The following is a 23394-nucleotide window of genomic DNA, read 5'->3' on the forward strand; positions in this document are numbered from 1 at the left end:
TGTTGGACGCAGGTCTTTGGAAGATTATTTTTTACATACGCATGCGGTCTGGCATGGTTGACTGAAGGACACAATCCAGCGTCATCATTGTTCATGGTTACAGATTATCTAGATGTAAGCGAAAGGTTTTCAGTCGACACCAAGAATGAGCATCGTGTAAACAAAGTGAAGCAAAGCAAATACAAACAAGACAATGACTATAGCAAAATAACATTAAAGTTCACAGAGTACTAGCGTTATGGTGACTAGAGCAGCCTGTCTACATGCTCCTCCTATGTTCCCTCCCATTCCCTATCCCAGAAACTCGGCAAACTGCATAAACTCCTCATCATTTCTCATAGCATCCAGTTCCTCAGGAAACGTCCCGAGAAGCAACTCGACACCGCCATCATCTCTTATCGGCAGAATAAACAGACTCCTGAAGGCTTTGTTTAGCCAATCCATTTGGACCCTCACAGCATCAGGCGCATCAAAGATGTTTCCGCCAAATGCCCCAATATCCTTTGCGTGGAATAGCATCATGTTGTTGAAGAGCGAGTGTGGGCCGTCCTGGATACCCTGGCCCAGGAAGGCTGTAGTGTGGTTTCCTGGACTGTTGTCTTGGATCGTATGAAGCAGACCAAATGCATCGTGGACAAGCTCTTGATCAATTCGAGTGCGCGCCTCGCGACAGATTTGAGCAATTTCGTAAACGGTTGTCTCGGATGAGCAGAGCTTCGAGACGGACACGTGCTGTCGATTCATGATGACGCTGTTGGCCATGTACGTTGGCGGTAGGTGCGCGCTGAAGTAGGGTCGGACGTCGGTGGGCATCTCGATGATGGATGTGTCATCGGCCGAGGTGTTCTCAGGGCGACGACGAGCCCGGACGGCGGCGCGCCAGAAGAAGGCTTGGAGTACATCGCCGAGGGATAGTGACACTGACTCGTTGCTGAGACTTTGACGTTCTGGATCAGTAGCTTCAGCAAGCTCTACACTCTCTTGGAGTCTCTTCAGCTTCTCGGCCGAGATAAGGAAGGTCGACGCTGCCAGTGTGCGACCATCCAATCGAGCTTTGGGTGGCCAGTGCTCACATGGAGGTAGACGAGGCGGTTCAGGCAGATTGCGAGACAAAGGAGCCTTCTCGGTTCTTGGCTCAGTCCCATGTCCGTTGGCTGCAGTTGCGTCCTTGCCGTTCAGCGCCGGATCGGCGTATGGTAGGAAACCCCAAACCTTGGGGTCGATTTCACTTGCCGGCTTCGCGAAGCCCTCCAACTCGTACAAGACAGATAGCATATCACGATTGAGGCTCTCTGGGTGCAGCCACGTGCAAGTCGCAGACTGATCACCCTGGACGAATCGACAGCATTCTGCCCAAACCGTAAGTGCTATCAACAATCCGACACCATCAAGAGCGTGATGATGAACATTGAAGGCCAGCACACAACCACCCTCGATGAAATTGGCCTGGATATTACACACGTCCGCAGGCAGTGAAGGAAAAGCCGGACACGTAGTCAGAAGCTCGTCGGGGTAAGCTGACGTCAAGAATCCAGAAACTTTCTGCTCAGCGTAGGATGGCAGGACGGACGACAGGTCCTTGAAGCGCAGTTGTCGTGGCTCCTCCGGGGCAGTCATCCCCAAGACAGTAGAGGGCAGTGGAGGAAGACTGAGACGAAGATCTCCCTTCTTGTATCCAATCTCGTGCTCCGAACAGGGTATAACTTTACCTGCGAGATCCGGCACGATCTCCATCGCGCGAACAAGACCTCGCTGGAGCACTTTATACGCCTGCTTAAACGGCACATCTGGACAGAGAGGAATGAAGACGTTAACGCCCTCGTACATGTTCCCTCCAAAAAGGTCCATTGGGCCCAGCTTGGAGGATAGAACAGCCTTGTGTCGTTTTATGAGTGTACTCATCACTACTTCCTTTGGGTCTTGTTGATGCTGTTCGGTCGGCGATGAGGCAATGGTGCCATCTATTATCATGGCTCTGCGCTCAGAAGCTAGTCGCATGACAGTTGCGACGATCGCTTCGATCGTCGGGCCAGCATAGAAGTTCCTCGGTGAGAATTTCCCACCAAGATCTGTAACTGCCGCAATCGTCTTGGTAGCGCGGAAGACGAGAAGTGAGTCGAACCCAAGAGTAAACATATCAGCGTCCGCGGGGGAATCTTTTACCACAGGCACAATCGAAGCCAGCACATGTCGAACTGCGCGAGTAGTCGAGTCCAAGGATGATGTGTCGACTGTGATGAACCCGATAGCCGCAGCTCCATCTCCGCCATCATCCTCTGTTCTTGATTGGTAGAAGCGCTGTATGTAATCTTCATACAGTGCCATAGTAGCCCGGCGTTTGATGGTGCGCTTATCGGTACGGATAAATGGCTTGTTCGCTTCAGAAAAGGCGACATAGTCCCGGTGCAGCTGGTTCTTGTGCAGAGACAGGGAGTTGGCCCTCTCAACCACGGCCCAGATGCTGTTGAAGAGCGCTTCAGCGTTGTCGTCGTCCTTCTTTATTGTTGGATCTTTCAGCTCGATGAGTAGACCAGCTTGCGGCTTACCTGATCCGATCTGTGGTACACTTCAATCAGCATTCTTCTTCAACTTCTTGAGGGATTCTGGACTTACCATCAAACACCCATCAACGGCCGGGTGAGATGCGACAAGGGCCTCTGTATCAAGAGGCGAGATCTTGTATCCGTTCGAAAGGACCACAACATCATCGCTGCGACCGTGAGATGCCCAGAGGCCCGGCTTAGTCGGGTGCGGAACATACAGGTCCTTGAAGTTGAAACTCTCCACATCTTGAAAGGTTTGAAAGAGACCCTGGAAAAGTTCTGCATGTTCGTTACGATGGATCCACTGTTCATAAAGACCAGGCTCGACCATCTTAAAGTCAAAGCCAGACCAAGGGTGGAAGGCAAACCAGTGCCAGTCTTTTCTGTCCACCCACAGGTTGCCGATGAATAGACCTTCTGATGTGCCGGTCAGATTCAAGACACGAATGAACTCGTTCACCTTGGAGCCCAAAACACTACTCACGGGCCCTGTAAGGTAATTATATATATCAGCAAACGTCTGGGAGTGGAAGGCATGAGGACAACTGTCTTACCTCCTGAAGCACAAATAAATTTCGACCGGCTAAGTTTTGGCAAGATGTCAGGTGCTTCGCCAAGTTCGTCACTGAGCGAAGGAATCATGCTCCAGATGTCAATTTCGATGTGGTCTGCCAGAGACGATATGAGTTCCAAATTGGGTATCACGTCTCGAGGCCCAAGGACGCAGTGCAGGCCAAATAGTGGCGCTATAACGACGTCCATCAAGATCCCCGCCCCCTTGATACATGGTTAGCATCATGCTGATTTTTTCATTGAGACTGGGACTGGAATGCTTACATGGCTCATCGGGAATGTCGAGTACAGCGTATCACCATCATCCCACCCTTTCGCCCAGGGCTCCATACCTTCATGAGGGGGAAGCAGTCGGACAGCATCCACAGTACCAATCAACCCGTGTGTCCACTTGATGGGCTTTGACAGGCCAGTCGAGCCCGAGGTATGAAGAATGCAGAATGTGTCGTTTATCGCATCTTCCCAGCACTTTGTGTAAGGAAACGGCTTCACGTCCTCCATCTCGCTCTCGTCTTCAGGAAGAAGCTCGCTCAACAGCGGCAGGTGCATCACGTGCATGGCACGTTGCTGCACGAAGTCATCCACGAGTGGTGTTGGCCTCTCGCCAGCGGGGTTGACCCAGATGTTACAATCTGCCGCATCGAGAACGGCTAAAGCTCCCTCAACACTGTTCTTTGGAGAGAGGAATAAAGCCTGTGTAAAAAGAGGTTAAACAAACAGAGTCAAGTCGTTAGGTACACGTTGAGGTTAAGGAGAAACTCACGGTGTAGTTGGCTTTGATACAGGCGAATGTCAACAAGATCTGTCGAAGATCGTCTAGATGCCGTGTCGTTAGTCAAATGGCCCGAGTGCGACGCTCTTGGAGAGCTTAACTAACGAGGCCCAATATAACCCACAGCGCGGATCTCTGAGGTCTCTCCTAGTTCTCGCTGAAGTAACCACGCCGTCTTATCGACTGCTCTCGTAAAGGCACGAGCAGATACATGGCGGAAACCCTGTGACAAGTCCGAGGACTTGGCCCAGGAGTAAATGATGCGATCAGGCTCCGTAGCGGCGAGATCGTCCAAAATCTGTGGAATCAACCTGTTTCCGATCTTTCCTCGCTTGGTTCTACCGATAGCCATGATTGTTAATATGAGGAAGATATTCCAAGCTTGGATCTGGCAAGAAAACGAATAGTGGCAGTCTGAATTGCGATAATTCTTGGATTTAACAAAAGGTATACTCGCAGTAACAGACGCAGATATTAGACAAGAAATAAATCCATTAATCAAGTTTAGTAAGCGTAAATATGAGTACAATATTGTGCATATATGGTTGCTATCCAGAGGCATAGAAGGTTGTGTTTTCTCACTAACACGACATCTGCCGAAATCCCAGGCTGATTGACTCCCGAAAGAGTAGTCTACCTACTTCTTAGCTCTTGCTTACAATCGGAGGAGTCCAGGACCATTACCCAGGCTGGTTAGTGGTCCTGAGCGAGCCGATCCCTGGGAACTAGGATGATTTCCTTTTTCAGTTACGCTCCCCGACAGTAAGACCGGGATACTACTCCAGATTCACAGCCACCATCCAAGATCAAGGGGCTGTTTAGGATACCCCCACTCACCTTCCTACAGGGGGGACCATCCTGCCCGAGCAGCGGATGCGAGTAGGCGTGCTGCTCTGTGCTTGAAGTAAATTGGCCTCAGGGTATCAGATGAATTGACCGCCAATAACATAAGAGACAAAATTATTAGGCCAGCTTATGTTACTTAGATTAGGATTCTTAGACTACTTATTTTTGTACCCTAAGACGTAGGAGGCCAACCTTTCTACTACCTACTAGACTAGCCGAGTAGCGGATGCGAGTAGGTGTGTTACCCTGTGGTTGAAGTACCAAGGTAGGCCAGATCAGCAAGTTGACCTCTTATGATGCAAGTTGCAAAGTCACCATAGGTCAGCGGCAAAGAACAAAACCCATGTTTGCATTGGAGATATAACATGGTCACAACATGATTTGGCTATTTACTCAACCTTCCCACTGTATATAAAATCTGTAACCATGACATCCATTTATACACATCAAACACCAGGTAATTCAGAATTATCGAATTACTTCGCAACAACTAACTTAATAATAACACAATATTTTCAACCTCACTTATAACTAAACTCAACAATATGCAAGTCCAAGCCAAATCCTTAGCGTCTGATGAAGCGCAGATCGTATGCCGGTGGTGTCAACATGAACTGTTCCGAACCAGTAGACGCCCTCACTTTAGCTTGCTCCTGTGTCTCGCCCGCCTCAGGCACGACCTCCCATCGATAGTTCAGAATCATATGTGCCAGGAAACACACCATTGTCACCTCGGCAAAACGTTTACCAATGCACTGGCGGGAACCGGATGAGTAGCCGATGAAATCCTCATATGAGATCTGTATCGCATGTTAGTACAGGGTTATTCCTTTAAATAGAAAGATGAGATAAACGTACCGTCACCTTTTTGTTGCCATTCATATCCTCAGTCTCGCGAAGGTGACGTTCTGGGTTATATGTCTCTGGGTCTTCCCACTTGAACGGGTTAACCCCAAAGGCCGCTGTATCGAGGTGCACACGTGTGCCAGCAGGAATTGTAATCGTGTGTTGCTGAACCTTGGCCTCGGATGGGTTAGTTGCGTCACCATCCCATGTTGTGTAACTGAGCGTGGTGTTGCGAGAGGCCACACGCGTCATCTGCATAGCCAAATCACGCATGCGGAGTGTTTCGACAGTAGCCGCAAGGATCAGAGGGAGGTTTGCCATTTCTTCATAACCAAGGCACTTCAATGGCTTTGCGCCGTTCGCGCTTTCGGCCTCGTTCAAGGGGAGAGTGTTGACCTTGCTGACTTCAGCATAGAGCCTTTCTTGCCAGTCGGTGTTCTTGGCGAGCAGTGACAAGACCCAAGTCAGGGTGTGTGAGGATGTTTCATGACCAGTTCTAAATTAACCATTTATTAGTATTCTGTAGTTCAACATCAAGTGCCTTTGAACTTACACCATGAAAGAGAAAATGTTGCCTTGGACTTCTTTGTCTGACAGGCCGACATTGGGGGCCAGATATCCCTTCTCGGCCTTCTCAGCCATCTCCACGTCATTCTGAGAATCCACCAGCGCATCGATGAGGTTCCTGTACTTTCGCATCCGGCCTTGAACCTGAGCTTTATCCTTGCTATCCTCGATTCTTCGTCTTGTCTCAGCCTGCGCATTCTTGATGTGGGTAACAAGGGATCGCTGTGCCCAAGCAGCGCGACGAAGATGCAACGAAGGGCTCCATTCCATGAACCACAGTGGTAGAATAGTCTGCACAAATGGTGAATCCCAAACAACTTTCAGTGTCTCGGCGAATGGCATCAACTCGTCATTTTGGCGTTGCGTCTCCTTAGCCGGATTCCAGGGAATGTCAATGTCAAACCACGAGGCACCAATGGCACCAAGTGTGACTTTCAGCATCGTCGACTTCATGTCTCGTACAATGGGAGCAGCGTCTGAGTTGGCAGCTGTTGGATAGACGCCCTCTTCGCGGAGGAGGCTTCGCCACATGTTGCGCATGTTTTGCCACCCGTTCTCCATAAGCTCATTATTGAATACTGCTTTGACAACGCGCTTGTGTCTCTCATGCTGGGTGCCGTTCTGTGTTGAGGCGAGCTGGAGTCCAAAGGTATTGAGCATGCGATAGCGAATCTTCTCAAGCGGCTTGAGGAAGATGTCGCCGTTGCGGCCAATTTCACGGAAGATCTTTGGTGATCCGAAGAGGTAGGCGATACCATTAGGTGACGACTTCTCACACGTCAGTGATTATTCTTTTTGTAAAAAGGGTAGGGCAGCTTACAGCCTCAGTGATAACGATCATGTCAGAGCGCGCATCAGCGAACTTCTTGAAGGGATCCTTCAGGGTGAACTTCTCCATAGGTACCAGAAAAGGGATTCGAGGATACCATGAACGCACGACGGACTCAAAAATCATGACACCACTGTGAATTGCAGGATGGCCATTACGGCGGACCTTGAGGACGGTGCGCGTGTATGTCAGGAGCCAGCGGAGCAGGATTATAATGGGAAGGCCAATAACGCCGATGAGGATGATAGGATATGCCATGGTGGAGGGAAGACGGAGTCTCGTTTCAAATACAGTGAATGGAATTCCGATCAACTCGCCAGCAGAAGTTCACTACTGTTCAAAGAGGAACATAGTAACCAAGCTCACCCCAAGTGCTAGTACTTGCACTTATATCGAAGTACAACTAGGCAAGATACACCAGTATCCCGCCATGCACTGATAAATACGTACATGGTTGGATTGATGTCCTGTCTAAGCCTCATTAGTTTGCATTTTGCTTATGCTGCTTGCAACCGTCAGCCGTGCCATCACTGGACGGCGCGGAGGCATACCCGGATCGGCAAGGCTGATATGATGCGGCAGAAGTCAACCCAAAGCGGCAAGTGTCCGCCATTGTCAACTTTCAGTGTGGATCAACCGCCTGTCAGCACTGGGTGCATGTCTGAATCCCGCCAACCTCGAGGTTCTAGTTACACTTGCAGCATCTGACTCAAGGTACAGACGGGCAAAAAGAAGCCTTGATGAGTGCAGGGACTGAACATAGAGCACTTAGCGTCAACTTTCATCGTATCAGTGTTTATTCTCCTATCATTGTGCTGCCTCGTACACTGACACTCCCGTTTCCTTTGAGCAGTAGTTTCAACATTTTTAGCTGAATTCTTTGTGCGAAATGATTGCTCCTTGTTTGTCTAACCTAGTAGTAGTGCTTTTATCCAGTCCATAAACTCCATATATCCAATAAGATAGTTAAAATAAGCTTTTACGGAAAACCGCGAAATGACAAGGATATGGCAAGCTTGTTAGACCTCCTCCGTAGAGCCTGAGCCAGCCTCTCATGCCAAGGCCACCCGTTTGCGCTAATTGTCCCCTCAGCTATGTTGATCAGATTGCCGAGTCTTGTAACGCGGGATTTGATCAAGCTAATAACCATTTCCTGCTCATCCTCGTCATCAATCTGCCATGCACCAACCCCAGATTGTAGTCCCTGGGAAGTGGTGGACAGGGATGAGTCTAGCTCCGTGCGTGCGGCCTGGATATCTACGGCAGTGGTAGAGCCGTTGGAACTGATTCTATCTATGTCATCGTCTTTCTTGTTACAGACAAAACGCTCGACCGCCTCCAGACTAGTCAATATGCGATCACATATGGTAATGATTAGCATAACAAAGTCCGGGCGGGACCAGCAGGTGCTACACCGGGTGAGGGAGTCACAACGGAGTAGCACCGTCTTTTGACGTTTCAAGATCGTTTGCTGGGTCATCAGTGTTGTTGAATGGTTTGTTATCGAACCTGAGTCTGACCACGATGGCGGCCCAGACGAGTATGAAGAGCCCGCCGATGAGGATTTGGGACTTGATGTAGCCGATGGGCCAGCAATTGGATCGCCCCAGTTCAGCTCAACTTGCAAAGCCTCATAGATACCCACAGCTGTCATCATACAACTGCAAGAAGAAGATGTAGAAATGGATGTAGAGTTTGATTCTGATGGTGTTGAAGAATGAGTGGCAGGAGCACGAATGTCTCTTGCAACTTTATTGCTGCTACTGGTACTTCTTGGAGCTATAGCAGTGATGCGTGACTCGTCCATCAGAAAGTCCATCTGATCAACTCCAAAGTCAAACAGGCTATCTGCTGATGAGGTTGAGTATACAGAGGTGTGACTGTTTAGCCCGCCACTGTCTCCTCGAGCAGTCAATGCTTCTGCGGTAACACCACGGCCTGCATGGGTATTCTCCGTAGCTATAGGCATATTGCTAAAGAAGTCTTTAATGGCTGCGGGCTCGAGGTGTGGAAAGAGAGCCGGGATTTGTCCAAGGGAGTCCGGGAAGAGACCACCGTTGAATATTATTTGATGTGCATCTTCTAGGCCCAGGTCTGGCCCTATTATGTTACTGTTGTCATCTTGAATCGAGGGCTTCGCTGAAACCCTCACTTGATCAGTGGGTGGAGATGATGGCCCTGATAATGGCGATGACTGTCGTATTGTCTGCATTCGAGACCATCGTTTTTGCATCCTAGCCTGATTTGACTGCTTTTGCTGATTGACGACTGTGTTGTCGCCGTCCTCATCATCGTTATCGTCGCGGGACTTTGGGCCACCGCCAGCAATGTTGGACTTGCGCCGTCGTGGCCTCGACACAACCAGGTACTCGCATTTCTGGTTCTTGGCAACACACAGCATACAGCCATTCTCGCCACTGACACACTTGGACTAATGCAGTCAATTAGTTTCATAATTATCAAGTGAGAATAGGAACGACGTCTAGGGTTTATCTAGAAAGACTCTCCGACGTGACACAATGTGAATGGCTTCGATACTACCTACCTTCTGTACGCGGCATCTCTCACACGCGGTCCGCATTGACATCCTGTCCTTGTCAAAGGGTGGAGCAATCTCCACGCTGAGGAGACGGTCTCCATCGCCAGACGTTTGCCGTAGAGTACTAAACATGGTGATCTGCAATCCAGATTTCCTAAATATTCCAAAGGCCAGTACAACAGGAAACAAGCCGGATTGAGATTATATGTAATATGCTGGCCAAGGCAACGGGACTACAACAATGAACCGAAGGATTTGTAGCGAATTTTAATATGACTGTTTTTTTCCTCTGTTACCTTCCCCTTGCTCTCCCCTGGACTTTTAGCCGAGCTTACAACACAAAACATCATACTGGGCCGCAGCTTCTGAAGGATTGTGAGAAAAAGTCAAAGTACAGATCACGCAGTTTAACGATAAGACCAAGTGTTCCTGCGCAGCATCGTCATCCCTCGAGGGTTGGCGATAAATGTGCAGTTTCGGCGGAACTTGATACAGCCAATTGAAGATCAAGCCGGCACTAGGTTGATCGCTAAACTCCTAGGGCTATCAGTTATATCCCTGGATGCACAGTCTAGGCCTTGAGGGGCTGTACTTATTAGATTCACCTTCCACTTTGTATCAGGTATCCTTCGGAACAACGGAAATAGGACCCTGAAAGTGTCTAGCCTACCTAAGTCCCAAGGGTTGCGGGTCCACTCACAGCAAGACCCCTATCTGTCTTGCATCTGGGTAAGCACTAATCCATAAGTGAATTCATACGCGCATCCTTCGCTCGCAGGCTATACGAGAATGCTAGATCTTTGCAGTGATTTATCAGGAATTAATCAGGGCCCTGCAGGATGGAACATATTTGCCACTCCTGTCAGCTTACCGGAGTGTTCTTGTTTACGATCCTGCGGTATTTGTTTTGTCCGGGACTGATAATAAGCAACCGGACCAATGCTCAAATAGATAACTTCCTATTGGTATGTATACGACTATGGAATGCTGGTGGCTAGACGCAAATGCCGACACGTGCAAGTTTTCGCAGCCTTATCATTGCTTCGCCGTGGTAGCGGCATATTTCCTAATCGAGACACTAGAGCTACAGTCTGTATGAGTATCGAAGCTTTCAGTATAAGCCACGATTGAGATGTAATAAAGAGTTGCGATTGTAATATATGGTATTTTCTAGATCTCCATGATACTCAAACATTCATAACTCTCACTTGAACTCCGTCATCCATTATAGAACAATCAGCTTGCACAAAAACGCATCGTCATGGTCAAATTTGACAGCAGTAGTTCCGAGTCAGAGATGACAACCGGGGATGAGGTCTATATCGACACCAAACATGAGGTCAAACTCAAGATGAAGAACGGTAACGGAGTCTACAACGAACCCAAACATGATCAGTTCCAGGGCCGTGATGAGATGGAGGTTCTCATACTTCCTGACCTCTTCAGCTCACTCATGTCGGTCCCAGCCCGTGAGAACCCCAACTATGCTAGCGTCAAAGCAGAAGCAGATGATTGGATTTCCTCGTGAGTTAACCCCCTACGTATGACACAGACCAAAAGAATCATCGTCTACTAACAACTTATAAAGCGTGATCAAAGCAGATGCAGACTGGACCAACAGAAACAAGCGGGTTGACTTTACCTATCTTGCCAACATCTGGGCACCTGACTGCAGTGCCTTTGCCTTACGTACGTCAGCTGATTGGAACTCGTGGGCCTTTCTCTTCGATGACCAGTTTGACGAGGGCCATTTGTGCAATGATCTAGAAGGCGCCATCAGCGAGATTGCCAGGACGCGCGAGATCATGGAGGGTACCGCCCCTCGGTATACCGCTGACTCAGAACACCCCATTCGCTATGTGTTCCAGACATTGTGTGATCGCATAAAGCAAAGCCCAGAGGGTTTCTTCATTGGAAAGCCATCATCAGATCGTTTCTATAAGCGCTGGATGTGGGCACATGAGCTTTACTGGCAGGGACTGGTCGACCAGGTTCGGACTAATGTGGAGGGCCGGTCCTACACACGTCGCCCAGAGGAATACATGGCTATGCGTCGAGGTTCTCTCGGTGCTTATCCAGCCCTTGTTAATAACGAGTGGTGTTACGGAATTGACTTGCCAGAGGAGGTAGCTGATCATCCTTCCGTATTCGAAATCATGGTCATCATCAGCGACCAGATCCTATTAGTCAACGACATCCTGTCTTACGAGAAAGACCTTCGTCTCGGGGTAGACCACAACATGGTCCGACTTCTCAAAGCCAAGGGGCACTCAACCCAGCAGGCCATAAACGAGGTCGGAGTTATGATCAACAACTGCTATAGACGCTATTACAGAGCACTATCGAAGCTCCCATGCTTCGGTAAAGAGGCTGACCGTGCGCTCCTTGGCTTTCTTGAAGTTGAGAAGAACCATGCTCTTGGTAGTCTGCTCTGGAGCTACAAGACGGGTCGGTATTTCAAGAGTAAGGAGGATGGTGCTCGGGTTAGGAAAACGCGAGAGTTGTTGATACCAAAGAGTTTGGCGGCGCTGTGAGATTCAAGAGGATGGAGATATAATGGCAATTGGTAGTTTGATCTGATGTATAGAGAAATATATAAAAGAAGAGCTCATCATGACCCACGATGACCATTTCATCACTTCTTTTAAGTGATTAACCTTTCGCTAATGATGGGACATCACTACAAGATGGAAACACTCCACGCATCTAGATACATTTGAAGGTAGAATTTATAAAATTGAGACAAGTGGTAGAAGAGAGGGACTACGAGGACTAGACCCGTTTGAAAGGCTCCTCTTTATTGCAGGTGATGCCGCCGAATTGGTTCCTAGTAGCCTCCCACCACGCCGACTCGACGTGGCCGCCGTTACAGGTGGACATGGAAAAGAAGTTGATAGCCATGTCTCCGTTGCCGTCTTTACCGCAGCTGGTTTCGGAGAGAGCGCCGCAGGCCCCGTTGAAGTTTCTGTTGTTCATGTTGTCCCAAAAGCCACCGCATTTGCCGGGGATGTCATCCACACCAGAGGCGACAACGCGCCACTTCCTGAGGAAGGGTCCTTCGACGGGCTTCCAGCTGCAGTGATTGGCAATGGTGCCGGAGGCAAAGGTAAGTGTAAGGGTAAGGGCAGCGGCGGCGGCAGATGTGAAAAGTGTAGTCTTCATAGTGACTGTAGTGTTGGATGATAGATATGCTGAGAAGTGAGGACTGAGGCTTGTTCTGAAAAGTGTAGACTGAGAGAGAATTGTGGTGAGTTATGATTGTTTCGAATGAGATATCATGCTTCTTATACACATTTACGATCACTGTTCAGCACAGCCCATTGTTGGTTTCGCTAGGAGTATGCCAGTCGTGACAGTACACATATAAAGCTATGCTCTTGGTATATCACTTCTTTCAGCTCAGAATGGTCAATTGTGAGGTTACAATAATCTCGCTTCAGCAATGTAAGCAAAATATGGAGCGAGTCGATGATACCGTCGATCTTCTGAGGCCGTTCTAGGGACGTCAGAAAACACGAGACCCGCTCTCGCCAAGATTCGCTCTCAAACTATTTGTTCATGCCTCATATTTTAACCTCCACAAGGCGGTGTATGTCAGGAAGGCCGAGAAACGGTAAAGTATACATGACGGCTTCCAGTACCCGCACTCCTAGCTGTGCATATAGAACACGTGACTTTTGCATGCCTAGGAGTGTACATTAAGGTTAATTATTTAAAGTACTTATTGCAGCGGTCCTTTAATAATAACTAACCACTAAATTCCTACACCCTATAAAGACACTTTCGCGCATCGCTTTATACAGTAGCCCCGATGACGAAGGCAAAGATGCCGACGCAGGAAACAGCGCAATCGACGCGTGTTAGGCATCGCAAGAGACGCCACATTGACCGCCAGAGGCCTGACGTAACGTATTCCCGCAAACGTGCCATCGCAGCCTGTCGGATATGTCGCGTAAAAAAGGTCAAGTGTAATAATGTTAGGCCAGTTTGCGGATCGTGCATGGCGTCCCAGTCTACTTGTGTCTATGAAGGTGCGGAAGAGGACCATTCGTCGTGCGTAGATGCCTGAATTTGAACGTTTCCCGACCCTGCTGATAATTTCAGATTCGATCCTGCTAGTATAGCCATCTTGGATCGTTTGAATCAAGTTCTTGAGAGCGTTGAGGAGCTTCCAGGTATAATCAAGACGATGAACGACATTGCATCGCAATCGAAGCCCCCGACACCGCGGGGTGACTCGTTTTCGGACGGTCAGGAGCTGAGTTCTGACGATCTTACTACCCCCCCCGCAATTATGAGCGTCGAATCTGTCCTTGGCTGGCCCATTTTAGCAGGGTGCATTCCGCCAAATCACATCCTCGAGGCCCTGTCAGACGCTAAAACCGACCTTGAGTATGGTGCTTCGTTAAGTAGTGAAGTTGACGAGAAAGAGATGCCAAGACTAGTCCGCCATTTTCTAGCACATGTTCATCCTGTCAATCCGATACTTGACGTCGATACCGTTTACTCTCATAGCCTACGCATTTCGGAGACCGGTATTGGTTGGGATGGAGCGTCCTGCATTGTGCTCATCGCATGTGCTTTGGGCTGCCTGGGCAAACCCTACGATACCACGGTGACTACGCCATTAGACACATCAACGGCAAGATCCTCACTCGAATCACAAGGTGAGGACCTGGTAAGAGCAAAGGCATACTTTAATCTTGCCAGACAGAGACTGGGCCTGGTAGATCAAGGTCTTATAGCTGCCCAATGTCACTTCTTTGCTGGAGTGTATTACATGTTCACCCTCGCACCACTACGCGCCTGGTCCCAATTCGAGCATGCTGCCAACATTTTCCACGTCTACTGGCGATATCAGTCGCGTGGCGACTCAAGGCAACTCCATTCGCGGAGATTGGCTCAGAGCTGCTACTGGAGCTGTCTCAAGTCACAGGTTGAGCTCGGACTCGACCTTCATCTTCCACAGAGTGTCCTAAAGAATTTATATGATGCTGGTTCCGAGTTGCCCATGCCTCCAGAGCTACCCTGTCCAGACACGTCTACTCCTCCGCAGACAAGTGCAATTTTCCCAGCTCCAGGGGACAGTTATTCTAGTTCTGCGGGTGATCTGGGTCGAGTGCAGGAGGAGAGTTGGTACTTTTACCTGACTGAGATAACGCTCCGGAGGTTTAATAACCGTGCATTCAACCTTTTGTATCGGGATGGGCGAGGCTGGGGGACTACAAGCTCCTTGAGCATAGCATCGCTTATCTCAGCCGTGTCGCACATCGAAGATCAGTTGGATAACTGGTGAGCCGCCGCTTTCTTGTCTAACTCATGACTTGGTGCTCTGTACTGACATTAACACCGAGCAGGGCTAAAACAATGCCTCTCATGGCCCAAATTAGCATGGGCGCACCGCCAACCAACAAATTGGCCTTGCTGCTCTACGCCAGAATTTTAGAGCTCAAGTGCCTCATGTACCGGCCCTTTCTGTATCATGCTACTCATACAACCACAAGTGAGAGAGATCAGGCTGAGATAAGCCATTTCGTGGAAAAGGGCCTTTCTTGTCATTTTCTTACTGTTACGTGTGGATACCTGCATTATCGAAACCATGTCACGTACCAACATCTTCGGGCATCCACCGCAGCCGCTGTCTGTATCATGGCGATTGTCAAGTCTGGCAGGGTGAGGGCTGTTCATCAGAGGGATTGGCATGATGATATCAAGAGGCTGACTGAGCGAATTCGATACTGGCAGAATGAGACTGCGACGGCTGAGCGATGTGCTGACGTCTTGGAAGCGGTTATGCTGTCTATCGACCAGCCGCAGAAGATTTGAAGCTTTCTAGTCACCAAATGGTTAAGTCACATATGAAATTGACAATCAGTAATCCAATTCTATTGAGAACAAGCTTTATCTCGCATCTAGCCCGCATCTAACCCATGCGATCGGTCATTGCAGAGCAGTTAGAGAGGGAAACGCTCTACCTCATTGGTGAGAATGGCCTTGCTCTTTCCCATGAAAGACCCGACGTACGAGACTACGTCTATGTTGGCCCATGGAACCGATGCGAATCCTTTGTTGAACTTGAGACTTCCTTCTCCGCTCCATTTCTCGCTGAATTCGACTTGCATATCTACAGCGACAAACTCCTTAATGGCAGGCTTTGTCGGGTCCGTACTGGGAATAACACGCAAGTTCAGCGCCTTGGAAATCGTGGGTTCTGCCGACAATTCAAGAGGCGCCTTGGGAGCGAACTCAAACTCGATCAGAGATCGTCCTGCGGGACGCTCCACGTTTCCCGTCATGACCTTGGACCCAGCTGACGGGTGGAAGTTGGTTTTGCCGAAGATTTTGGGATATCCAAATATTTCTCTACCAGCAAAGATGGCGCCGTCGTTGTCGAGGACAAGAACCAAGTAATAGTCGAACGTCTTGCCATTATACTTGACCTGGACAGCGTTGCCGTATTCGTTGTACTCGCCGACGGTAGAGGTGCCGTAATGAACGAAGAAGGAAGTCATGATCGGTTCGTCCTCCATTTCTAGTTCACGCGGCACAAGGTGCTGGATCTGGGAGGCACGGACGCGGTACATGATAGAGACAGAAGTCATGCCGCTAAAGTGGAAGGGCTCCTGGGAAGTGTATGGGGGTGCAAACACAGGAAGGGCCTTGTCGTCTTGGATGGAGAAGGTTCCGTTAACCATGATGAAAGATTGAAGTTAAAGGTATTGAGTAATGAGTTTGTTAGAGGAATGGCTTGATGTTGTTGTCTGATTCTATCGGGAAGAGAGGCCATTTTATGTCGAATTTCTGACCTTGAGCTGCTACCTTGCAAAGCAGTGCGTACGTCGTCTCGTGCCCGATGTGCTCGGGTCGATGCTTGTGTCCGTGTCCGGATCCATGCAAGTGCCGTGTCTCTTATGCCCGGTACTCCCCGGCGAGTTGTTACTCCACCTGATAATAAGGTTTCGATTATAGTTACACTTCTCAAGCATTATGGGTTATTACTCCACAATAACCTCTCAGCAAAGCTACACACATGTCCGGAACTCCGCGGTCAGTCAATTTGGGCCCGTTGATAGCAATGAGCTCCACGATATCCAAAACTCGCGATGGAGCCTACAATCCGTATCATGCATGATGTGTTCAGCGAACCTTGCTTGGAGAAATTCTGCAATAATTGTTGTACAAGGCCCGCGATCTACCGAGTTCACCGCCAGACTAGATACTTGCAACGTATCTAAACCCTTCTCTTCACGATTATATTTAGCATGAAAGCTTTCTCCTATAAGAACCCTGCCGACGGGCTTCAATTACAAGACCTACATATTCTAAAGCTCGATAATAGAAACCTTCTTATCAAGGTTAAGGACAATTCAAGGCATTCGTGCACGTTCATTGTCCACCCTATCCACTCACTCAAGCTAAGTGCTCTGCTGTGGCAGGTTTCTTTCTGGCAAGGTCAATCGTACTGTCAGGAAATGCCTCGGTAAGGCCAATCTCAGATGCAATCTCCATCAACCGCGCCTTCTCTTCGTAAGCGGCTGTATCACCAAACAAAGCATCCATCTCCTCTAGACTCTTACCGCGAGTCTCCGGGACGAAGAAGTATGTAAAGAAGAATGCGAGGAGACAAAAAGCCGCAAAGAAGATGTACGTGCCCCATCCAATTGTACTCAGCATGTCGGGTGTCACCAAGCCAATGATGAAATTGCACATCCACGTTGTGCTGGTAGTGATCGCCATGGCCTTGGAGCGAATACCGAGGTTAAAGATCTCGGCGGGCAACACCCACCCAATGGGCGCGAAGGAGAAAGAGAAGTTGATGTCGTAGATGTAGATAAAAGCAATACCTGCCCAACCAGCGGATTTGTTCGACGCAAGAGATGCGCCATATCCTCCGATGATACCACCCACGATAACGAGTGAGATGAAAGTACCAGCGGCACCACACATGAGAAGAGGTCGACGCCCAATCTTGTCAATCAGGAAAAGGGCAGGTAGCGTAGAAAGCGTGTTGACGATTCCATACACACCAGTTGCCAAGAGGCCTGAAGTACCCCCAGACAAACCCAGTTGGGCAAACATAGTCGGCGCATAGTAGATGATGGCGTTGCATCCCATAAATTGCTGGAAGAACATGATGCAGCAACCGATGGCCAGTCGTCTGAAGGAGGCCCAATTGGATACAAGAGCACCATGCTGGGCGATGAATAGAGAGACGCCCTTCTTGCCCGAGAACTTATCTCTGTTGACAGCCTCGTCGAAGAGGACCTCGGCCTTGATGGCCAGGTATTCATGTCGAAGTGAATTTGTGTCAGGATGGACTCGGCGAAGTTGAGCCAGGGCGTTCAAGGCCTTGTCTTCTTTGCGGCGCATCAGGTAGAAGCGAGGGGACTCGGGAAACAACAGCATACCGAGGCCAAGCACAATCGCAGGAAAGATTTGAATGGCAAAGGGGACTCTCCATGCAGCATCAGATTGACCAGTGCACCCTCCCGAGCCAACATCATGCCTGGGATCGAATGTAGGCTTGTCTTTAGTGCCACCAGAATAGGGAATGTCAGGCGCACATCGATGACCGCCGATATACTGTGTCCCGTATTCGAGCCAGTAGCTTACCAAAATACCCAAGGTAATACTTAATTGCTGTAGCACAACTAGGGTGCCACGAATACCAGCTGTAGATACTTCGGACACGTACATGGGCACAATCATAGTCAACATTCCTACAGCAAAACCGGCCACAGCACGACCTACGAGGCGTATTAGCACAAGACGAGAATAGCTTGAGATATAAGCTTACCAGCAAAGAGCATCGGAATATCACTGGCGCCTGCCTGGAATGCAGAACCAATTGTAAAGATGACAACCGCCACTAGCATAGAGCCCTTGCGGCCCAGGAAGTCGGCGATGGGTCCGTTGACCAGAGAGCCAAACCATGCACAGAGTAGAAGTGTCGACACGAACCAACCCTTGAAACTGCTATCAAGATAGATTCTGGGGAATTTAGTGGCGAATGACTCCATGGTCAAAACGCCTGATACGACGCCTTACCAAGCAGTCAGTTTCCATTGCGCAAATGCATCTTGAGTACAAACCTTGATCATAGCCAAAAAGAAAGCCACCCAAACTGGCAAACTATTACACGATAAATTAGACTTCCATATTCACGAGCGGGGGAAGGGTTGAGTTCATACAAGCGATAATCCAAAGATGTATGGGTTTTCGAGGAGGAGGTGCCAAACGCCTTTGCGAGGCGCTGGGCTTGGTTGCGGCTCACTGATAACTGTTTCATCTGCCATCCTGAATGCTAGTTGAACTATTAAACGTATAAAATAGCGAAAAAGAAACGGTCCGAAACAACCTGGGGTATTTAACTGTGAACTGTGCGGGGGATCAGCGTTGTAGCTCCATCAGACCAGTGGAACTTCCACCGATGAACCAAACACGAGTCATGTTAAGTTGCAATGTTGCGTCAAAACTGGAGTTTTGGACCAAAAAACAAGGATGATCCAACCCACTCCGACAACCGGAACGGACTGTTGTCCGATCAGAGAGGAAATATTCGATTGGCGATATTTCATGTATCAGATAGCTTCCTATTGGGTTATATACGCCCAAGACGCGCCGATGCCTAGTTGCAAATGCCAATACGTGAATCAAGTCAACCTCAAGATGAAGAAGAATGGGAACGGGAACGGGAACGGGGTATAAAACAAACCTAAACATGACCAGCTCCTGGGACAACAGAAACAAACGGGTTAACTTTACCTATCTTAACAACATCTGTGCTTCTGCCTCAGGGTATCAGAAACGTTAGCCACTAGAAGCACAAGAGACGAAATTAGTAGGTCAGCTTATAATACTTGGACTGTACTCGTTGCTATTTATTTTTATATACTAAGGCTAAGGAGAATAATGTTTCTGCTACCTACTAGCCTCTTTTTTACAGCAACTAAACAATAGCAAGCGCCTTGGTGTTGTTGTTTGTTGTGATTACCCAAGGCTTTAGGTTTCATCTCTTAAGCTACAACGACACTGCAAGATGGAACCATTTCACTCATCCATATACATTCGAGGTAGACTTGATTATATGAGATATCTTCGTTTAGTCATGAACAAAAGCTGCCAATATGAGAGACATCCACGCTCAATTTCTCTCATTGTTGACGATTGGCAACTGTCATCGCCGCACGCGCATTCTCAACAAACTTCTTGAATCCTCCGGCAAGCTTGTCGAAATCCTTCAATTTCTCTTCTATATTCTTATTGATCATTTCTGCATCAGTTGGCCATTCATCGGTGGCAGGGTTGAAGGTCTCTGGCAATAGTTTTCCTGCGTCTTTGGCAGCGACCATGAGGTCTTCGTAATCACAGCTTTGAAGCTCAGCCTGTTCTATTTATCAGTAGAGACTTTGAGGAGAGGTGACTGGACAGTGCACCTTAGCTATTCGAGCGTAATTTGCTGTGAAACGCATGGCTTCAAACCCAAGGGTCCCAGTCAAGGCATTGTTAAAGTCCCTCGCTATGGAGGCGCCACTTGTCTTGTCGTTGGATTTTTTTGATGCCGGCATTGTCTCGAATGGCCAAGATATCTCGGTTCAGTGGTTCATGTTTGATAAGGACAGGTTGAGATATTTCAGAGTCATATTTTAGAGGTTAATCTCTGCACGTGTTACTTCAGCCTCACTAGGCTGACTAGCCAAAGCCTCAAAACATCGTCAATGGATAGATGCCGACAACGACCTTGAAAATGCCTAATCTTCTACATGGTTTGAAAGGCAGAAAATGCATAGTTATGTAACATTATACAATAATTCACATTCGCAAACAAATCTATGAGAGATGCACTCTTGTGCAAACCAATTTCAGGACAAAAGTAGTTGTATTTGGAAGAAAGTATTAGATGATTATGTACAGAATATCAAGACTAGATGATACGCCTCTAAGCAATGGGGCTGGACTTGGTAGGGTTGCAGGCCTTGTTGATCATGTTGGATGTGCACTCAGGACCATCATTGCGCTCAAGCCAGTACGCCGGAAGATCAAAGAAACAAACAGGGATGTTGTTAAAACCCAAGTTATCCGGGTTAAGACCCGCTTCTCCGCTGGTAGCACAGTCGAGAACGGCGCGGTAGTAAGGATCTCTGTTACCAAGGCCGTACTTGGCCATGTTGGCGTAAATATCCTCAGTAGCCTCATCGTACTTCTCGCCGTAAATACCGTGCTCATCAAGTCTGGCAATGTAGAAGCAGTAGAACTCGCTGTCCTTGAAGTTCATCCACTGACGACCGGTAGCATAACCGCAGTCTTCCTGGCTTCCGACGCGCTTGTCAGCGACGAGGCGCAGGTTGGCGGCCTTCATGACGTTGTTGGCGATCTTGGGCTTGATGTTTCCAGAGATGGACTTGATGAGGTTCTGGACAGGCTCGGCTCTGTCGCTGAGGAGGAACCAGCCGCCGTTGAAGAACTTGGTGATGGGCGAGTGGATCCAGGGGCCGTACTTCTTGGAGGCGGGGAGGCTGTTGAAAGCATCCGCTGTCTCACCCTTCTCGAGCGTACCTGTAGCCAGTCTCATGGTCTTCTTAAGCTGTTCAGATGAGCGCTGGAAGATGGCGCCCAGGGCAGCCGAGATGGTGCCCTGGTCAATCTCCTCTGGCTTTGTCGCGTCGGCGATAATGTCGAAGACACCGCCCATGATGTCGAAGCCAGTAGACATGGCCTCTCCCTACTACAGTCAGTATCGCTTCATGCCACAAAAAACTGGTCACTTACAGCTCCGCCGGGGACCAGACCACCAATGGTGCTTCCCAAGCCAACAGCCGCAGAGAGCCACTTCAAGACATCTTCAGTCTTGTCCTCAGCTCCTTGGAAGTCTGCGACCATCTCGCCAATTTGAAGGTTGGTGATGATAGTCTGCTCAACCAGTTCATTGTGGAGCATCTGGAACTTGCTGTGCATGCCCTTGATAGCTTGGAAGATCCAGTACGAGGTTCTGCCAATCGGATCCTTCAAGGGATCTCCACTCGTGCCGTACTTGTCAAAGTGTTCCTCGCAACTTTCGGCGCCCTGAGGCAAGCAATCAGTACTGGCAATAAGACCGCAGCCAGACATGCCAAAGTTTCCACTGCCGTTGTTAATTGCATGCTCCAGGTTGAAGAGCCAGTTGGTCTCATGTTCTATGACTGTTAGTTGGGTTGTCTACGGCATGACAATGGATAATTTCGTACCCCATTGTCCCATGATTTGGTTGTCGAGCCCGTCGCTAGCACCAGTAGTTTCCCAGACATTGGAAGCACCCTCGACAGTGTCGAGCTGCCACGCTTTGTCTTTGCAGAGACTTTCTTTGGTATCAAATGGTTGATCGCGCTTGGAGATGGGCGAGGCGTGGACAGCAGCCACGAGGGCCAAGAAAGTAGTGGAAGACTTCATTTTGTAGGTTCAAAAGAGTGAATAAGTGAGTGACTAAATGAATGAATGAATGAATGACTGAGTGAGTGGTGATGATGGTATTTCTTGGTGGTTACACGTCAACTTTATATCAGATTTGAAGACTACGGCAGTGCTATAGAAATTCAGGACGAGTATCTGTAACATGCTAATTTAGGTTTAATTCCTAGTGAGTCCTACAAGCAAGGGCAATATGTTGGTCAGTGTTACAGCGACTGTGCCTTGACATCAAATGATGGTTTAGATAAGCGTTTAGATAAGAAATATTCGCATTGAACGATGTTTCCGGGGTTGTGATCGACGAGGAGGTCTTGATCGGGAAATGGTGGTTTGGAAGGATTTTGTGGGGTTACATGAGCTTAATGTTACACTACAGGATAATGTCACTGTTGGGGCGGATACGCGATGGGTTTCTGAGATTAAGGCTGATCCTACTAGAGAACACCTTCTAGTTTTGGGGAGCTGAAAATGAATAGACTTGATGATAACTACGGTTCGTGGCTGTGTTGTTGAGAGGATCATGACATTGGCTTCACCAATGTCTTGAGGCATTGAAGATGTGAGCATCTGTCAAACTAAGCAATTCTCCAAAAGGGCTGGAAAGCCGTTGAAACGAATCTAAGTTAGTGAAGCCTATGCACAGCCACATCTACAACTTGCTGCTGTAATCATTGCTACAGTCAGTGCAGTTATTATTGTACAAGGCTGTTGGGGGAGGTTAAAATTGCAGTGAAGAAAGGCACAATTAACCAGGGGTATGCTAGCAGCAGGCTACAACTTGAGCGAGGTTAAAAAATGCAGTGAAGTTCATAGGACTTTTCTCTCATTAGTCAGTGGAAAGTCAAAGTCCTGTTCATCCTCGGTAGCCAATTAATCGATGGAAAAGTCAGGAGAGGGTAGCATTCGCATGAAATAATCTAATTTAAGCTTACATCTCAATTATCTGAGTTCAATTAGCGGCTGAGATTCAACATGGGCACCGTAACTTCACCCTATCAGAGCTAGCCGTTCCCCTGGTTTATGGCTACAACAAAAGAGCCCCAACTCAAGCTATACCAGAATAGGGAAAGAAAAGGTCCCGGCAGTGTTACAGATAGCCCTGGGGCTTTTTGTTAGTGCTGCATCCTTCCATAACTCAGCCCTTTACGAGCATAGGATATTGAACGTTCGGCAGATGAGTTGACAGGCTGAGGATGCCGATTTCTTTCGGATGAAAGGCCATCCTTGGCATGATTCTGGTAGGGCTATCGTCAAGTTAGACCGTCGGTCCGTCCAGGCAAGATACTGCTACAAGCTCAAAATACCACGGTTAGATAGTACAAAGTATGACTTCATTTAGACTTGGCATTCTAGTTCGACTAACGACAGGACTTACCGACGCGCATCGGAGCTCCCCGAACAAGGCAGATTCGTTCGTGACTCGAGATCCATGTTG

At 48.6% G+C, this 23394-nt stretch overlaps 10 protein-coding genes across 10 annotated transcripts; 2 read left to right on the forward strand and 8 right to left on the reverse strand.

Moving 5' to 3' along the window:
- Positions 1 to 291: 291 nt before the first annotated feature.
- FGSG_08184 (uncharacterized protein) lies at positions 292 to 4240 on the reverse strand (the record flags this gene model as incomplete). Its single annotated transcript, XM_011322326.1, has 6 exons — positions 292 to 2556; positions 2614 to 3032; positions 3098 to 3320; positions 3381 to 3809; positions 3880 to 3918; positions 4013 to 4240. The coding sequence occupies 6 exons, from the start codon at positions 4238 to 4240 to the stop codon at positions 292 to 294; spliced, it is 3603 nt and encodes a 1200-aa protein (XP_011320628.1).
- Positions 4241 to 5300: 1060 nt separating this feature from the next.
- On the reverse strand, positions 5301 to 7234 carry FGSG_08183 (uncharacterized protein; the record flags this gene model as incomplete). The annotated part of the gene is made up of 4 exons (XM_011322327.1): positions 5301 to 5534; positions 5593 to 6076; positions 6134 to 6915; positions 6968 to 7234. The coding sequence occupies 4 exons, from the start codon at positions 7232 to 7234 to the stop codon at positions 5301 to 5303; spliced, it is 1767 nt and encodes a 588-aa protein (XP_011320629.1).
- A 721-nt stretch (positions 7235 to 7955) lies between these two features.
- Positions 7956 to 9647, reverse strand: FGSG_08182 (uncharacterized protein; the record flags this gene model as incomplete). The annotated part of the gene is made up of 2 exons (XM_011322328.1): positions 7956 to 9407; positions 9522 to 9647. 2 exons carry the CDS (start codon positions 9645 to 9647, stop codon positions 7956 to 7958), a joined length of 1578 nt encoding a protein of 525 aa, XP_011320630.1.
- Positions 9648 to 10776: 1129 nt separating this feature from the next.
- Positions 10777 to 12049, forward strand: FGSG_08181 (uncharacterized protein; the record flags this gene model as incomplete). Its single annotated transcript, XM_011322329.1, has 3 exons — positions 10777 to 11039; positions 11104 to 11204; positions 11283 to 12049. 3 exons carry the CDS (start codon positions 10777 to 10779, stop codon positions 12047 to 12049), a joined length of 1131 nt encoding a protein of 376 aa, XP_011320631.1.
- A 238-nt stretch (positions 12050 to 12287) lies between these two features.
- On the reverse strand, positions 12288 to 12677 carry FGSG_08180 (uncharacterized protein; the record flags this gene model as incomplete). The annotated part of the gene is made up of 1 exon (XM_011322330.1): positions 12288 to 12677. One exon carries the CDS (start codon positions 12675 to 12677, stop codon positions 12288 to 12290), a length of 390 nt encoding a protein of 129 aa, XP_011320632.1.
- A 664-nt stretch (positions 12678 to 13341) lies between these two features.
- Positions 13342 to 15341, forward strand: FGSG_08179 (uncharacterized protein; the record flags this gene model as incomplete). The annotated part of the gene is made up of 3 exons (XM_011322331.1): positions 13342 to 13568; positions 13620 to 14807; positions 14873 to 15341. The coding sequence occupies 3 exons, from the start codon at positions 13342 to 13344 to the stop codon at positions 15339 to 15341; spliced, it is 1884 nt and encodes a 627-aa protein (XP_011320633.1).
- Positions 15342 to 15469: 128 nt separating this feature from the next.
- Positions 15470 to 16210, reverse strand: FGSG_08178 (uncharacterized protein; the record flags this gene model as incomplete). Its single annotated transcript, XM_011322332.1, has 1 exon — positions 15470 to 16210. The coding sequence occupies one exon, from the start codon at positions 16208 to 16210 to the stop codon at positions 15470 to 15472; it is 741 nt and encodes a 246-aa protein (XP_011320634.1).
- Positions 16211 to 16925: 715 nt separating this feature from the next.
- Positions 16926 to 18811, reverse strand: FGSG_08177 (uncharacterized protein; the record flags this gene model as incomplete). The annotated part of the gene is made up of 5 exons (XM_011322333.1): positions 16926 to 18098; positions 18129 to 18262; positions 18313 to 18546; positions 18608 to 18647; positions 18707 to 18811. The coding sequence occupies 5 exons, from the start codon at positions 18809 to 18811 to the stop codon at positions 16926 to 16928; spliced, it is 1686 nt and encodes a 561-aa protein (XP_011320635.1).
- An 858-nt stretch (positions 18812 to 19669) lies between these two features.
- FGSG_08176 (uncharacterized protein) lies at positions 19670 to 20083 on the reverse strand (the record flags this gene model as incomplete). The annotated part of the gene is made up of 2 exons (XM_011322334.1): positions 19670 to 19900; positions 19952 to 20083. The coding sequence occupies 2 exons, from the start codon at positions 20081 to 20083 to the stop codon at positions 19670 to 19672; spliced, it is 363 nt and encodes a 120-aa protein (XP_011320636.1).
- Positions 20084 to 20454: 371 nt separating this feature from the next.
- FGSG_08175 (uncharacterized protein) lies at positions 20455 to 21941 on the reverse strand (the record flags this gene model as incomplete). The annotated part of the gene is made up of 3 exons (XM_011322335.1): positions 20455 to 21237; positions 21285 to 21688; positions 21740 to 21941. The coding sequence occupies 3 exons, from the start codon at positions 21939 to 21941 to the stop codon at positions 20455 to 20457; spliced, it is 1389 nt and encodes a 462-aa protein (XP_011320637.1).
- Between the last annotated feature and the right edge of the window lie 1453 nt (positions 21942 to 23394).

The sequence above is a fragment of the Fusarium graminearum genome, chromosome 2 (genome assembly GCF_000240135.3).
Source record: "Fusarium graminearum PH-1 chromosome 2, whole genome shotgun sequence".
Taxonomy (NCBI): Eukaryota; Fungi; Ascomycota; class Sordariomycetes; order Hypocreales; family Nectriaceae; genus Fusarium; species Fusarium graminearum.